We start from the raw sequence: 17,043 nt of genomic DNA, 5'->3' as shown, positions 1-17,043 counted from the left end.
CTACTTAGATTACTCTTTGGCTCCCTTTAGAGAGAGTAGTAGTTCTAATCCACAAAAGAAGTCAAGATGACATTGGGCGGCCATATTTTCCAGTCTTTTGGTCCAGCTTTTTAAAAAATATAAAATTAGTTTGAAGTTCAGAATATAAGACCATAAGACGCAGTAACAGGAGGCGGGTACTCCGCCCATCGAGTCTGCTCTGCCAATCAATGAGACCATGACTGACCTGATATAATCCTCAACTCCACGTTACCGTCTAATCCCCATAACGCTGGATTCCCTTAGTGATTAAAAACCTGTCTATCTCAATCTTCAACATACACGACGACCCATCCTCCACATCCCTCTGAGGCAAAGAATTTCACACATTCACTGCCCTTAGAGAGAAAATTCCTCCTCATTTGTCTTAAATGAGTGACCACTTACTCTTTGATTATTCTCTTTGGTCCTAGACTCCCACAAGGGGAAACATCCTCTCGGCATCTACTCTGTCAAACCCCACACCCCCCCAAGAATCCGCATGTCTCAATAAGGTCGCCTCTCATTCTTCTAAACTCCAATGAGCACAGGCCCAACCTACTCAACCTCCCATAGACATAGACATAGAACATAGACAGTACAGCACAGAACAGGCCCTTCAGCCCTCGATGTTGTGCCGAGCAATGATCACCCTACTCAAACCCACGTATCCACCCTATACCCGTAACCCAACAACCCCCCCCCCCCTTAACCTTACTTTTTAGGACACTACGGGCAATTTAGCATGGCCAATCCAGCTAACCCACACATCTTTCGACTGTGGGAGGAAACCGGAGCACCCGGAGGAAACCCACGCGCACACGGGGAGGACGTGCAGACTCCACACAGACAGTGACCCAGCCGGGAACCGAACCTGGGACCCTGGAGCTGTGAAGCATTTATGCTAACCACCATGCTACCGTGCTCTCTCCAGACCCGGGATCAACCGAGTGAACCTTCTCTGGACTGCCTCCAATGCCAGTATATCTTTCCTTAGAGAAAGGGGACCAAGGGATGGCACGGTGGCGCAGTGGTTGGCACTGCTGCCTCACGGCGTCGAGGTCCCAGGTTCGATCCCGGTCCCAGGTCACTGTCCACGTGGAGTTTGCACATTCGCCCCATGCTTGCGTGGATTTCACCCCCACAACCCAAAGTTGTGAAGGGCAGGTTCATTGCTAAATTGCCCCTCAACTGGAAAAAATAATTGGGTACTCTAAATTTAAAAAAAAAAATAAGGGGACCAAAACTGTTCAGTTTTCTAGGTGTAGTCTAACTAGTGCCTCGAATCGTTTTCGCAAGAATTCCCTATTTTTATACTCCATTTGTTTTGAAATAAAGGCCAACGTTCCATTTGCCTTCCCAACTACCTGCTGAAATTGCATGCAAGCTTTTTGTGATTTATGCACGAGGACACCAAATCCCTGTGCTGCGGCTTTCTGCAGTCTTTCTCCATTTAAATAATATTCAGCTTCTTTATTCTTCCTACTAAAGTGAATTACGTCATTGTCCTACATTACTTTCCACTTGCCTAACCTGTCCATATCTCTCTGTAAACTCTTGTCACCCTCACCACTTGCCATAGAATCCCTAGAGTGGAGTTGGCCACATGATCCAGTGAGTCTGCACCAACTCTCTGAAAGAGCCAAACTGAAAATGCTCCTCTTATCCCTCCTCTTTGTCTTCTAACAGTTAGCCAATCCTCTATCCAAGCTAATAAACAACCCCCAACACCATGGGCCCTTATCAAGTAGCCTGTTATGTGGTATCTTATCAAACACTTTTTCAAAATCCAAGCATATTACATCTACTGGTTCCCCTTCATCCACCTTGCTCGTTAGCAACTCAAAGAATCCTAATAAATTTGTCAGGCATGATTTCCCCTTCATAAAGCCATGCTGATGGCGGCGCAGTCATTAGCACTGCTGCCTCACAGCACCAAGGTCCCAGGTTCGATCCCAGCTTTGGTCACTGTCCGTGTGGAGTTTGCACATTCTCCCCGTGTTTGCGTGGGTCTCGTCCCCACAACCCAAAGTTGTGCAGGGTAGGTGGATTAGCCACGCTAAATTATCCCTTAATTGGGGAAAAAAATAATTGGATACTCTAAATTTGAAAATAAATAAATAAAACTACGCTGACTCTGCTTGATTATATTATACATTTCCAAATGCTCTGCCAGCACATCCGTTATAATGAACCCTAACATTTTTACAATGACAGACGTTAAGCTGACTGGCCTATAGTTGCTTGTTTTTGTCTCCCTCCTTTTCGAATGAAAGTGTTACATTGGCAGTTTTCTAATGCTCTGGGACTTTTCACAAATTTAAGGATTCTTGGAAGATTACTACCAGTGTATCCACTATCTCTGTAGCTACTTCCTTTAATATCCTGGGCTGTAACCCATCAGATCTGGGGGAGTTACTGGCATTTAGCCCCATTAGTTTCGCTAGTACATTTCCCCTAGTGATTGCTAATATATTGATTTCTTCTGCCCTTCCCACCTTCTGCCCCTTGAGTATTTATTTTTGGAATGTCATTAGTGTCTTCTACTATGAAGACTGATGCAGAGTATTTGTTCAACTGTCATTTCCTGGTTCCCCATTATTATTTTCCCCAGTCTATTCTCTCAGGAGCCTTTATTCACTTTGGCCTATTGATTCTTTTTTATTTATTTTAAAGAGACTCTTGCTGTCCGTTTTTATACTACTTGCTAGTTTATCCTCAGTTTATCTTCTCCTTCTTTTTGGTCATCCTTTGTTTTTTTTTAATCCCAATCCTCTGGTTTACCATTAACCTTTGCCATTTTATCTGCTTTTTCTTTCAGTTTAATACTATCTATCACTTCCTTCATCCTCACTATTTTTGTTGTGAGTCATGAACTATTTTCAGAAACATCTCCCATTGCTGATCAGCTGCCTTCCCGGAGGAGTTTCCCAGTCCACCCCAGCCAACTCTGCCCTCGTTCCTTTAGAATTACCCTTATTTTAAGTGCAGCACGGTTGTTTCTGACCCAAGTTTCGCGCTCTCAAATTGGATGCCAAATTCTACCATGTTATGGTCACTGCTTCCGAGGGGATCTTTTGCTCGAGATTGTTTATTAAACCTGCCTCATTACACATTACCAAAATCCATTTGAAATTTGGCATTTAGCATTTGTCCGGATGAGTGCAAGGCAGCATGTCTCTTTCTTCAGAAACACTCGAGTACGACACAACCAAGTGACTATTTCAAATGAGAACCGCAAATAGAACAAAGAGCTTGCTTGAGCGAGAGATCCAGGAAACCCAATTTCAGAGTCCTCGGTGAACAAGGCGCCCTCTCTCTGTCAACGTATGCCAATCCTGTTCAATTAATCACCGTGGCCTCCAACCTATTCGCGACTTGGTGCGGATCCAGGCTTCAGGGCGCGTGGGCCCTTCAACGTCAAATTGCTAAACGGCTGGAAAGATCGGTTTGTCCGTTGACCATTTTCACCCATCCTCTGATGTTCCTTCGGTGTGGGGGAAGCAGTGTAGGTTTTGGGGGGGGGGGGGGGAAAGAGATTGCCCCGTGAACATTCGGCTAGATCTTTCTTCCTGACCATCAACACCGCCACAGATACCAGGGGGGCAGCTGGTGGTTTGACTCCATTCCGTGAAAGACATCGGCACTCCTACTCCACGCCGGGTCCTGCGCGCCGATACGTTCACTCCTCGGTAAAGTGCAGCCAGCGGCAACCATAGCAGTCCTTCCAGCATTGGCGTCTGTGCTAACGTCTAGGTTGCTGGAGCTGGTGGAGGGACCTCGAGGAATAATCATTCCCACAGGGGGCGTTTTATTGGTACGTGTTGTGGGGGCTTGTTGCAAAACGCCTCGATACATCTGAAACAAAAACAGAAATTTCTGGAAATTTTCAGTTGCTCTGGCAGCATCTGCAGAGGAAGAATCGAGTAAATAGGGAACTTCTACAGAATGCCTGTGCGCTGCCAGGTACATAGGCCATACATCTCAACAGATTGGTTGATTAAACCAAGCACGTTTCTTTTGTTGTTCATCGTAGGCAAAGTACAGACCTTTCTTAACCAGCCTATACTTACAAAACCAAAAAGTCTACAGTTGGATGCAGTTCTGTGATTGAGAAGCACTTGCTTAACAATCCTCACTGCGCTAATAGCTATACTAACAACCAATTTAATATAATGTGTCAAGCTCATAATGTGGCTCATTTATGCTTGCTAGAAAAGCAAGCTTGCTAGAAATATTCATATAGGGCAGCACAGTGGCGCAGTGGGTTAGCCCTGCTGCCTCACGGCGCCGAGGTCTCAGTTCGATCCCGGCTCTGGGTCACTGTCCGTGTGGCGTTTGCACATTCTCCCCGTGTTTGCGTGGGTTTCGCCCCCACAACCCAAAGATGAGCAGGGTAGGTGGACTGCCCCGGCAAAATTGCCCCTTAATTGTAAAAAATGAATTGGGTACGCTAAATTTATTTAAAAGAAGTACATTCATATTGAAGGACCCAATCGCTGCAAAAAGGGACTTGTTCAAGCTCTTTGCCTTTTTTGAATTATCCGGGAACTTGGGGAGCCAAGAGTAACTAGTTACTTTCTCCATGGCTACGCCTTGGCAAATTAGAATCAACTCGTCAACTAATCAGTGCCCTTCGGTCGTTTGAAATTTGTGCATTTGTCCGGATGAGTGGAGGACAAAGGCTTTGCCGAAATGTCTCTCCTTTCAGCACAACTCTGTTTCTCTCACTGTTCCTCTCTCCACAAGCACTGCCAGACCCGATAAGCATTGGGCACTTTCTGTTTCAATTTCAAATTTCCAGCATCTGTCGTATTTTGCTTTTATGTTAGGTTTGAAACCTCCAAGGTCTCACACGCCCACGGCTGGATCTATCAACTTAATTCAAATTCAGCACCGATGCTCACTGACATTCACGTGTCAACAGGACAGGTAGGGAGAGGGAAAATTCACCGTGGGGTATGGGGAAGGGGGTCACAGTGTCATGTGAGAGCACCTTTAAGAAATGGGTGTTTATTACTGCAGTGATGTCAGAGTGTGGGTGGAGCTGGGCCGTCAGCTTTTAGTTTCACTTTGAGAAAAGCTTGGGTGTGTCTGTGTTGTTTTTGGTTTTGTTTCAGTGTTGGAGCTGCAGTCAGCCACAGAAGGTGCAATGTTGTTCCCTCTGCCATGTAAAGACTATCTCTTGATTATTTGGTGAATTCAGAGTGATAACTGTTCTCAGTGGTGAATTTAAACCTGATGTGCTTCTGTTAAAAGTTTTTTTTTTAAGTCTTATGGATGTGAAAAGGAAAGTTTAAGGATTACTTAGTGTTGCATTCTTTGGGGATTGTATTTGAATTGATGGTTGGCTAAGGTGTTCACTGTATATTTTAAAAAAGGTAAACTTGAGTTCATAGAATAAACAGTGTTTTCCTTAAAAAAAAATACTTTTCCATTTCTGCTGTACCACACCTGTAGAGTGGGCCGTGTGCTCCCAATACCGCAATCTAGTAAACGTAGTGGGTCAGGTGAACTCCATGATACACTCTGGGGTTCTCTAAACGTTGGCCCATAACAACAGCAATCACTAGAGGTGGGGGTGGGGTGGTCACCTTCTGTTTTGTTTCCTCTTTGCATCTTTCCAATTCTAAAATTTCCCAAAATGTTCATCCAAAATCCCAGGTACTAAATTTGAAAGGGTTAGCATCTCCAGCTCCAGGCAGTCAGGCAAACTGCATCTTGCTAGTCGAGATCTAAAATATCTGGCACACAGTGCTCAGTGACCGTGCTACATTTTTATACAGGAAGGGTGGACGGAACATGAAGCAAGAGTTTAAAGGGAATAGTCATGCAGTAAGCATATATTGAACTAGATATCTTTAAGTTTAATGTTTCGTTCACGTACACACTCATGTACTGTGATCCACACCCTCCCAATCCTCCATTCATCATCTACACGCCAAGTTCTCTCATGGTGCTGAGCAGCCTTCAGAAGATGGGACATTGACTTCCGGTTGCGGCTATGACTAGCTAAGTCGCACGTTTGGCGGCTCCTGCTACAAAGGTGTTTTCGGGCCGACTGGAGGGCCCCAACGGCGCTGGAAGGACAAATCCCGGTGGGGGAAGGCTCCCTGAGGAGAACCAGACCAACTTTATGGTCGGTACCCGGAGTGGGGTGGCAAGGAAAGCAACAGCAGCTCCCCAAAAAAAGCGGGGGAAGAAGACCAAAATGGCGGCCGGTGGCACACCCGAGGAATGGAGGAAATGGGCGGAGGAGCAGCAGGCCGCTCTCCTGCACTTCTTTACGGAGCTGAAAGTGGAGCTCCTGGAGTCAATGAATGCGACGACCACCAGGCTGATGGGAGCCCAGGCGACCCAAGAGGCGTCGATTCGGGAGCTGCAGCAGGAGATGACTGCGAGGGAGGAGGAGGCCACGGTCCTCGAGGGAAAGGTAGAGGTGCACGAGGCACTCCACCTGAAATGGCAGAGCCGTTTTGAGGAGCTGGATACCCGAATGAGGCGGAAGAACCTGAGGATCTTGGGCCTGGCAGAAGGCCTGGAGGGGTCAGACCTCCCGGGATACGTAGCAGAAATGCTGAGCTCCCTGATGGGGGCAGGGGCCGTCCCTTCGCCCCTAGAGCTGGAAGAGGCCTACAGGGTCATGGCTAGGAAGCCAAGAGCAAATGAGCCCCCGAGGGCGGTGCTGGTGCGGTTCCAGCGACTCAGCGATCGTGAGAGAGTGCTGGAGTGGGCCAAGAGGGAAAGGAGCAGCAAGTGGGAGAACTCGACGGTGAGGGTGTACCAGGACTGGAGTGCGGAGGTGGCAAAGCGGCGGGCCCGGTACAACCGGACGAAGGCGGTGCTACATGCAAAACGGATCAGGTTCGGAATGCTGCAGCCAGCGCGCTTGTGGGTCACCTACAAGAACCAACACCACTATTTTGAGTCCCCAGAGGAGGCGTGGGCCTTTGTACAGAAAGAGAAACTGGACTTGAATTAGACCCAGGGGATACTTGGCGGCCGTAGCCGCTCGGGTACTTTCAGCTGAACAAGCGGTTCTTTTTCGGCTGGGTCGGAACTGGGCAACCCTTATTGGAACGGTTTCCCTTTTTTTTTTCTCTCTTTGTTTGGATCATGAACTCTTGCTTTGGTTTTTCTTCTGATGTTTTTCCCCCCTTTGCCAACTTCCCTTAGTTATTGTTATTGTGGTTATTCATGGTTATTTATGGTTATTTATATTGTTTGGTAGAGGGCGACTGTTAAGTACATTGTTATTTGTTATCTATCTGTTATTTATAATGTTAAGTTGGGGAGGCGGGGCGGGGGGGGAGAGCAGATCGGGGATATGGGCTCCTAGGGGGGTTCTTTACAGGCATGGATGGGGACGGGGGTGGAACTGAAGATGGCGGGGTGGGGTGTGGCAGGGCGTAAGCGCGGGCTTTCCTCTGTTTTCCCGCGCGCGGGGCAGAGGAGGGGGGAGGGGAGGAGCGCGGGGCGTGGCTAGCAATGGCGACCTTTCCCGCGTTGGAGCGGGGCCAGGGAGGAGTGGCAAGGGGGGGGGGAGGCCCCCCCCCCCCGAGCCGGGAGGAGTCGGAGTGTGGCAGGAGCAGCCGGGTCAGCGTAAACCAGCTGACTTACGGGAGTACGATGGAGGGTACATCGCGGCTAGGAGGGGTCCTAGCCTGGGGGGGGGGGGGGGGGGGGGGGTAGGGAGGGACACCGGGTTGCTGCTGGAAAGACCAGGAACGGGAAGTGGAGGACTGGAGGGGTGGGGGGAGGGGGCCATCGCCATGGGGAGCGGGTCAGAAGGGGAGGGTCGACCCGGGGCGAGCAGGGAACAGGACATGGCTAATCGGCAGGGGAAGGGGGCGGGTCGTCCCGCGACCCGGCTGATCACTTGGAACGTGAGGGGGCTGAATGGGCCGGTCAAGAGATCCAGGGTATTCTCACACCTGAAGGGACTGAAGGCTGATGTAGCAATGTTACAGGAGACCCATTTGAAGGTAGTGGACCAGGTTCGCCTGAGAAGGGGGTGGGTGGGACAGGTGTTCCACTCTGGATTGGACGCAAAGAACCGGGGGGTGGCGATTCTGGTGGGAAAGAGGGTGTCGTTCGTGGCGGAGGAGGTGGTGGCGGATAAGGAGGGTAGGTATGTGATGGTGAAGGGTAAGCTGCAGGGGGAGAAAGTGGTGATGGTCAACGTATGTGCCCCGAACTGGGATGACGCGGGTTTTATGAGGCGCCTATTGGGCCTCATTCCGGGACTGGAGGCAGGGGGCTTGATCATGGGGGGGGACTTTAACACAGTGCTGGACCCCGGGCTAGACAGATCGAGCTCAAGGACCAATAGGAGGCCGGCAGCGGCAGAAGTGCTGAGGGGGTACATGGAGCAGATGGGAGGAGTAGACCCATGGAGGTTTGGTAGGCCGAGGGCGAGGGAGTATTCCTTTTTCTCCCACGTCCATAGAGTGTACTCCAGAATCGATTTCTTCGTGTTGAGCAGGGGGCTGATCCCGAGGGTACGGGAAGCTGAGTACTCGGCCATTGCGATCTCGGATCATGCACCACATTGGGTGGATGTGGAAATGGGGGAGGCGCGGGACCAGCGCCCGCTGTGGCGGCTGGATGTGGGGCTGTTAGCGGACGACGAGGTGTGTAAAAGGGTCCGGAAGAGCATTGAGAGCTATCTGGACTTGAATGACACGGGTGAGGTGCAGGTGGGGATGGTCTGGGAGGCCCTGAAGGCAGTGATCAGGGGAGAGCTGATCTCCATACGGGCACACAGAGAAAGAAAGGAGAGGCAGGAGAGGGAGACGCTGGTGGGGGAGCTATTGGAAGTGGATAGGAGATATGCGGAGGCACCAGAGGAGGGGCTGCTGGGAGAACGGCGCAGCCTGCAGGCCACCAGGAAGGCAGAGACGCAGTGGAGAAGGGCGCAGGGCGCGGTCTATGAGTATGGGGAAAAGGCGAGCAGGATGCTGGCACACCAGCTTCGCAAACGAGATGCGGCTAGGGAGATTGGGGGAGTGAAGGAGAGGGGCGGGAAGGTAGTGCAGAAGGGGCAAGAAGTGAACGGGGTCTTCAGGGATTTTTACAAGGAGTTGTATCGGTCTGAGCCGCCGACGAGGAGAGGGGAATGGAGGACTTCCTAAACAAATTGAGGTTCCCAAGGGTCCAGGAGGGGCTGGTAGAAGGGCTGGGGGCGCCAATAGGGCTAGAGGAGCTAGTCAAGGGAATAGGTCAGATGCAGGCGGGGTAGGCGCCGGGGCCAGATGGGTTCCCGGTGGAATTCTATAAGAAAAATGTGGACTTGGTGGGACCGGTACTGGTACGAGCCTTTAATGAGGCGCGAGAGGGGGGGGTTCTGCCCCCGACAATGTCGCAGGCTCTGATCTCCCTGATATTGAAGCGGGATAAAGACCCCGTGCAGTGCGGGTCCTACAGGCCTATCTCGCTTCTGAACGTGGATGCCAAGTTGCTGGCAAAGATCCTGGCAGCTAGAATAGAGGATTGTGTGCCAGGGGTAATCCATGAGGACCAGACGGGGTTCGTGAAGGGGCGGCAGCTCAACACGAACGTGCGGAGATTGCTGAATGTAATTATGATGCCGGCAGTGGAGGGGGAGGCTGAGATAGTGGTAGCGCTGGACGCGGAGAAGGCATTCGATAGGGTGGAGTGGGAGTACCTGTGGGAGACGTTGGAACGGTTTGGGTTTGGGGAAGGGTTTATTAAGTGGGTGAAGTTGCTCTACTCGGCCCCGACGGCGAGTGTAGTGACAAACGGGAGGAGGTCGGAGTATTTCGGGCTCCACCGAGGGACCAGGCAGGGATGTCCCCTATCCCCCTTACTTTTCGCACTGGCGATTGAACCGTTGGCGATGGCACTGAGGGGTTCAGGGGGGTGGAGAGGACTGACTAGGGGAGGGGAGGAACATCGGGTATCGCTGTATGCGGATGATCTACTGCTGTACGTGGCAGACCCAGAAGGGGGAATGCCGGAGATAATGGAACTATTAGCAGAGTTTGGGGACTTTTCGGGGTACAAACTAAATTTGGGCAAAAGCGAGGTTTTTGTGATACACCCGGGGGACCAGGGAGAGGGTATTGGGAGACTCCCCTTCAAGCGAGCAGGAAAGAGCTTTAGGTACTTAGGGGTGCAGGTGGCAAGGAACTGGGGGACCCTTCACAAGTTGAACTTTTCCAGGCTGGTGGAACAGATGGAGGAGGAATTTAAGAGGTGGGACATGGTACCGCTGTCGCTGGCGGGGAGGGTGCAGTCAATCAAAATGACGGTCCTCCCAAGGTTCTTGTTTTTATTTCAGTGCTTGCCCATCTTCCTCCCCAGGGCCTTCTTCAAAAAGGTGACGAGTAGCATCATGAGCTACGTGTGGGCGCACGGCACCCCAAGGGTGAGGAGGGTCTTTTTGGAGCGGAGTAGGGACAGTGGAGGGCTGGCACTACCCAATCTCTCGGGGTATTACTGGGCGGCAAATGTGTCAATGGTGCGCAAGTGGATGATGGAAGGGGAGGGGGCAGCTTGGAAACGAATGGAGAGGGCGTCCTGTGGCAACACAAGCCTGGGGGCCCTAGTAACGGCACCATGGCCGCTCCCCCCCACGAGGTACACCACGAGCCCGGTGGTGGCGGCCACCCTCAAGATATGGGGGCAGTGGAGGCGACATAGGGGGGAAATGGGAGGTCTGTTGGCGGCGCCAATAAGAGGGAACCATAGATTCATCCCGGGGAACATCGACGGGGGATTTCAGAGCTGGTACAGGGTGGGCATACGGCAGCTGAAGGACCTGTTTATAGAGGGGAGGTTTGCGAGCCTGGGAGGGCTGGAGGAGAAGTTTGAGCTCCCCCCGGGAAACATGTTCAGATATTTACAAGTGAAGGCATTTGCTAGGCGGCAGGTGGAGGGGTTCCCCCTGCTCCCCAGTAAGGGGGCGAGTGATAGGGTGCTCTCGGGGGGTCTGGGTCGGAGGGGGGAAGATATCAGACATCTACAAGATAATGCAGGAGGCGGAAGAAGCATCAGGGGAGGAGCTGAAAGCCAAGTGGGAAGGGGAGCTGGGAGAGCAGATAGAAGACGGGACGTGGGCGGATGCACTGGAGAAGGTCAATTCTTCCTCCTCGTGTGCGAGGCTGAGCCTCATTCAATTTAAGGTGCTGCATAGAGCTCACATGACGGGGACAAGGATGAGCCGGTTCTTTGGGGGTGAGGACAGGTGTGTCAGATGTCTGGGAAGCCCAGCGAACCATGTGCATATGTTCTGGGCATGTCCGGTGCTGGAAGGGTTCTGGAAGGGGGTGGCAAGGACGGTGTCGAAGGTGGTGGGGTTCAGGGTCAAACCAGGATGGGGGCTTGCGATCTTTGGGGTCGGGGTAGAACCGGGGGTACAGGAGGCTAGGGAGGCCGGAATACTGGCCTTTGCGTCCCTAGTGGCTCGACGAAGGATACTAATTCAATGGAAGGACGCGAGGCCTCCAAGCATTGAAACTTGGATTAACTATATGGCTAGCTATATTCAGCTAGAAAGGATCAAATTTGCCCTGAGAGGGTCGGTACAGGGATTCTTCAGGCGGTGGCAACCTTTCCTTGACTTTTTAGATCAGAGATAGGCATTCGGGGTCGTGGCAGCAGCAACCCGGGGGGGGGGGGGGGGGGGGGGGGCAGCAATGGTCGTGGGGGGACATGCACGACTGTAACGCGGGCAAGTCTGCTCGCTGCTCATGTCTGAAACTGTAGGCTGCCTTGTTTGTTAAGTTGTTGCTTGGGGGTGGGGGGGGGGGGGGGGGGGGGGAGGAATGGTGCGCGCGAGAGGGCGGGCGAGGGAGGGATATTTGCCTAGAGGGATTGTGTTGTAAATAATTTAAAAATTAGTAGGGGTAAATGTCTGTATGGAAAAACTCTTTCAATAAAAATTATTTTAAAAAAAAAGAAGATGGGACATTGCATTCCAGGCAAGGCCCTGCTCGATTGTCCCAGCTGCAGTAGATACAAAGTAAGAACCCTCTGTACTTGAGTGGCCTATAGAACAACTGACACAAGTCCAGCTAATTTCGATCGCATGCAGGAATTGGATAACACAGACATTGCTTTCAACTTACCTGCAAACACTCACTCAGAACTCCAAAGGTTGTAATGTGTCAAAGTCACAGTCAAACAACTCGCTGATCCCCTCCCCTTCGTCTAAACCAAAGTGGTAATCCTGAAACAACGGGGGAGAGAGATTGACAAACATGTCGTCAAATGGGATCGAAGGAAGGGCGTCTTCGGTCTGCTGTAGTAGGTTGGCAGCTGAGGTCAAAGGTGAAAGATTAATGTCCACAACTCCAGCCATTGGGGAGGATGTATTACTAGCCAAGTGTGTCCCTGTGAATACAAAACAATTAAGTGTCAGTAGAAAGCAAAGAAAATGATTGGATCTTCCCCTACATCACCGCCCTGCCTCCCTCAAACACAGAGTCAGAAATCAGTAGTTACAACAAGCCAAAAATCAATATGTAAATTTTCAAAGGGTACATAAGCACTTTTGCAAGTTAAAACTTGGGGAAGAGCAAGTCCAAGACAGTTCCAAAGCATAACTCGCCCGAAAATGCACATAGGTAAAACAATTTCACATAAGGTGCTTTAAGAAGGAACTCCCTGCATTTCTGTAGCTCCTTTCGTGGCCTCAGACTGTCCCAAGTGTTTCACAGCCAAAGTACTTTTGTAACATATGAAACGCGAGAGTTTAATTTTGCACAGCAAGATCCCACAAATAGCAACGCGATCACAACCAAATAACCACTTCCTTTTTACGTGAAGCTGATTGAGGGATAAACATTAGCCAGGGCACTGAGGAAAACTTGCCTGCTCTTACAAATGGTACTATGGGACCCCAAAGGGCAGAGAAGGCCTCCGCTAAGACCTTGTCTGAAATATGGCACCTCCAACAATGCAGCACTCTCTCAGTGCCGCAGTGGAGTGTCAGCTTTAGTGGCGGGCTCAAATTTCCAGAGGGGCATTTGAACCCACAATCTTTGGGCTCGGGGCGAGTGCGCTACCCAGTGAACCACAGGATGTAGCGCGAGTATCTAATGAGAAAGGGTTGAAAAATAACCCCACCAACCTTGGTCGTGACTTGAAGATGATGAGAGGGTCGTGCCCTGGGAAGTGCTTCCTAATACTTCCTGATCCGTTACTTTGCAGCTGCTGGGCTTGATGGGACTGATCCTGAAGGGACTGATCCTGACAGGACTGATCTTGACAGGGTTGGTCTTGATGGGACTGATCCTGACGGGACTGATCCTGACGGGACTGGTCTTGACGGGGCTGGTCTTGACGGGGCTGGTCTTGACGGGGCTGCTAAGAGATTTCACAGGGCTGCAAGTGCCTGAACCACTCTCGGGACACAGGAACACATCCACTGGCCCTCTGCTGCTTTGCAACGAGATCTGCAGTGCCTTCAGAGATAAAGAGAGAGAGAGAGAGAGAGACACATACACACACAAATGCATACAATTACAGTCCTAACCATTGAATCAATTAATCACTGCCACCTGCACTGGCCTGATCCGTAAACGCACCTTCACACTGCCTGGAATAAAGCCAGCTGAAGAGCAGGAATGACTCCAGATCAGTCTCCCACCGTGCCGAAGACTGGGCTTGTTCTCTTCATTATTGAAGACAACGGAACGGTCTAACGGGAGTGTTCAGGATCATTAATAGAGTCGATAGGGTAGACAGAGGAACCATTTCCGTTTCACAAGTAAAAGCGCAACTAGTAAACATAAGCTGGGGCGGCACGGTGGCGCAGTGGTTAGCACTGCCGCCTAACAGCGCCGAGGACCCGGGTTCGACCCTGGCCCCGGGTCACTGTCCGTGTGGAGTTTGCACATTCTCCCCGTGTCTGCGTGGGTCTCACTCCCACGACACAAAGATGCGCAGGTTAGGTGGATTGGCCAGGCTAAATTGCCCCTTGATTGTGAAAGAAAAGAAAAGAATTGGACACTCTCATTTAAAAAAAAAAAATCATTAAAAAAAACATAAGCTTAAAATTAGTTGAAAATGAAATAAAATGAAAATCGCTTATTGTCACGAGTAGGCTTCAATTAAGTTACTAGTTCAGGGGTAATGTCAGGAAGCTTTACTCAAAACGAGGTGGGAATGTGGAATTCCCTCCCGCAAAAAAAAGTGCTTGAAGCCGGGGGGGATAACGCAAAACGTTCTTCGATTTTGGTGAGAATAAGGGCATTACTGTTACAGAACCAGGGTGGTCAGGCGGAATAATGATTACGGTACAGATCAATCGTGGCAGAAAAGGTTTGAGGGGCCAAAGGGCTTCCTCCCGTTATGTTTCCAAGACCTTGGGCAGGACTAAAGTTGGGGACATAATCTATAGTTTCAATGCATCAGCCAACACCCTCTTTACAGGAATACAGGAACAGGAGTCAGCCATTTAGCTCCTCAAACCTGTTTTGCTACTATTCAGCGAGTTCATGGCTGATTTGTAATCTAACTCCATACATCAGCCGTAACCCCATATTCCTCGATACTTCTGGTTAACGAAAATCATTCAATCTCAGATTTAAAATTTACAACTGATCTGGAATCAATTGTCATTGGTGGAGGACAGTTCCAAGATCCCAGCTCCCAGGAGCATTTCCTAATTTCACGCCCGAAGGCCTGGCTCTCATCCACCGCCGTCAAGAGGGTGGGTGCCACCGACGCAACAGTAGCTCAGAAGGCAGGGCCGCCACCCCCTCGGCTCCCGGGCCCACAGTTCAGGCTGGGACCTGGCACATGGTCAACTGGGTGAGACGAGAGGGCAACTGCTGCCAATACCCCAGGAAACGAAGGTTCACCCAACTTGTTCCTGGAACAAGGGGGCTTAACTTATGAAGAGAGGTTGAACAGATTGTCCCGGTGCCCATTTATAAATACGAGAGGTGATCTCATTGGAACCTAAAGGATTCTGAGGGTAGATACACAGGAGTTTGTTTCCACTTCCGAGGGAGATTGGAATTAGGGGACGTAGTTTAACCAGAACAGATCTACCTGCGGAATTCTCTTCTGCAGCAAGTAGTGGAGACTAGGTCTTTGAATTTTCTCAAGGCAGACGTGCAGAGATTTTTGATAGACAAGGTTTATGAGGGGAGGGTCAGAAGGAAAAGTAGTGTTAGATCACAAACTATGTCAGCTATAACCTTACCGAAGGGCCGAATGGCCCACTCCTGCTCAGAAGTCCTATTTTCCCAAGTGGCTGGGAACCAACCGGAAGATCATAGAATCCCTACAGTGTCGATGGGCCTCCCCATTCGGCCCATCGGGTCTGCACCGGCCCTCTGAAAGAACGCCCTGCCAGGGCCCACGACCCCACCCTGTCCCCATAACCCCACCTTTCCTTTTTTGGACATTGAGGGATGTGGCAAGAGTTTATGGGAATTGAATGGAGACAGGAGAAGAACAACCTCGTATTCTGGGAAGGGGAGGAAAAACAAGTTTGAGCTCCGCTGCTGCGCCAGCTAAATCTATATGGCACAGAATCATCATAAACCGGGCTGACCTCACACACACACACCTGGCCTCTGGATCAGTGCGGTTACAGTAGAAACATGACAGCTTTGTCATCCCTCACCTTTCCCACCTTTAGGTTTACACCACTGCATTGGCCAGTGACGTGCTTTAACCACATGCTTAGGTATGGGATGCCCGAGGCTGATTGAGTCACTAATTCTCTCCTCTCGACGTGAAGCAGTGAATCACTATTAATGAGCTTCTGCTTTAGCTGGTTTTGACATAGGGCTGGATGGAGGTTAGCCACATTATGCTAAGGCACCGTACACGGGCATTTACTAGAACCACCCCCACCGTCCCTCCGTTGTGGAGGTGTTTGAGGACCGAGAGTTGTCAGGCTGAGAGAGGTACAGGGTTGTCAACTTTGGTTGCATCTGTTCCTGAAGGCTGCCACACATGAGTAAATGCCCCCACCCTGCAGAGACACCTTCGATTCCTGGAGATGCCAGGGAAATCCTGGAGAGTTGGCAGTCATGAGGAGGGTTTTGGTCAGAGTTCGGCTTAAGTACTCCAGTAATTCCCGCGGACACCACTTACCTCACTGGGATCAGTCACCTGGAGTTTGGTATCAGCTGGAGCTTTAATCACCATCACCATCTCCTCAGCCAAGTCTTCGATGCTGCGCAAGTCTTGACAAGTGACATAGGCAAACGTGCGAGACAGTCAAGGAATAATCTTAGACCGACGGAAATAATATGCCTGCTACACCTTCTTTTGAGGCCACACGGCCAACTCAGCACTGTGACCAAAAGCTGTATTGGCACCAGTCTCAATATGACCACTAACAGACATCCATCCCTATGTGGTAACAACAAGTCCCTGTAAAAATTATTATTAAAAAACAGGGGTCATTTAGCAAATTAAGTAATGTTGGCACTAGGGAATGGATTCCTTTGCCGCTGTTTTGCACTGAGCATCAGCATTAACTGGGTCCAACATCACAATTGGATTTTGTTTATTGTCACGTGTACCGAGGTACAGTGAAAAGTATTTTTGTGCGAGCAGCTCAACAGATCATTAAGTTGATGAAAAGAAAAGGAAATAAAAGGAAATACATAATAGGGCAACACAAGGTATACAACGCAACTACATAAACACCGGCATCTGGTGAAGCATACAGGGGTATAGTGTTAATGAGGTCAGTCCATAATAGGGTGGTTTAGGAGTCTGGTAACAGCAGGGAAGAAGCTGTTTTTGAGTCTGTTTGTGCGTGTTCTCAGACTTCTGTATCTCCTGCCCGATGGAAGAAGTTGGAAGAGTGAGTAAGCAGGGTGGGAGGGGTCTTTGATTATGCTGCCCGCTTTCCCCAGGCAGCGGGAGGTGTAGATGGAGTCAGTGGATGGGAGGCAGGTTCTGTGCAGTGTCTGGCGAGGGGAGGGCAGGGAAGTAATGGGGGAAATACGCCATCCGATAAGGTGAGCCCCAAATCCTGAAATTTGAAGATTAGCAAGAAATGCAGTTGCTGGATAAATCCACCATTTC

The 17,043-nt window shown here is 50.3% G+C and overlaps 1 protein-coding gene across 2 annotated transcripts in view; it reads right to left on the bottom strand.

The window, feature by feature from the left end:
• Window positions 1–2,686: 2,686 nt before the first annotated feature.
• Window positions 2,687–17,043, bottom strand: part of LOC119969686 (transcription factor E2F1-like) — a 38,772-nt gene continuing 24,415 nt past the window's right edge. For both annotated transcript variants that reach the window (XM_038803668.1, XM_038803669.1), the window contains exons 6-9: window positions 16,099–16,213; window positions 13,115–13,448; window positions 12,111–12,375; window positions 2,687–3,876 (exon numbers count right to left, since the gene is read on the bottom strand). In XM_038803668.1, the coding sequence (XP_038659596.1) occupies window positions 12,125–12,375; window positions 13,115–13,448; window positions 16,099–16,213 (700 nt within the window). In that variant the 3' untranslated portion in view covers window positions 2,687–3,876; window positions 12,111–12,124. The remainder of the gene's footprint in view (window positions 3,877–12,110; window positions 12,376–13,114; window positions 13,449–16,098; window positions 16,214–17,043) is intronic.

This window comes from Scyliorhinus canicula, chromosome 7, assembly GCF_902713615.1.
Source record: "Scyliorhinus canicula chromosome 7, sScyCan1.1, whole genome shotgun sequence".
In the NCBI taxonomy this organism is placed as follows: domain Eukaryota; kingdom Metazoa; phylum Chordata; class Chondrichthyes; order Carcharhiniformes; family Scyliorhinidae; genus Scyliorhinus; species Scyliorhinus canicula.
The sequence above is the reverse complement of the archived record's forward strand: the minus strand, read 5'-3'. Positions and strand labels throughout refer to the sequence as shown.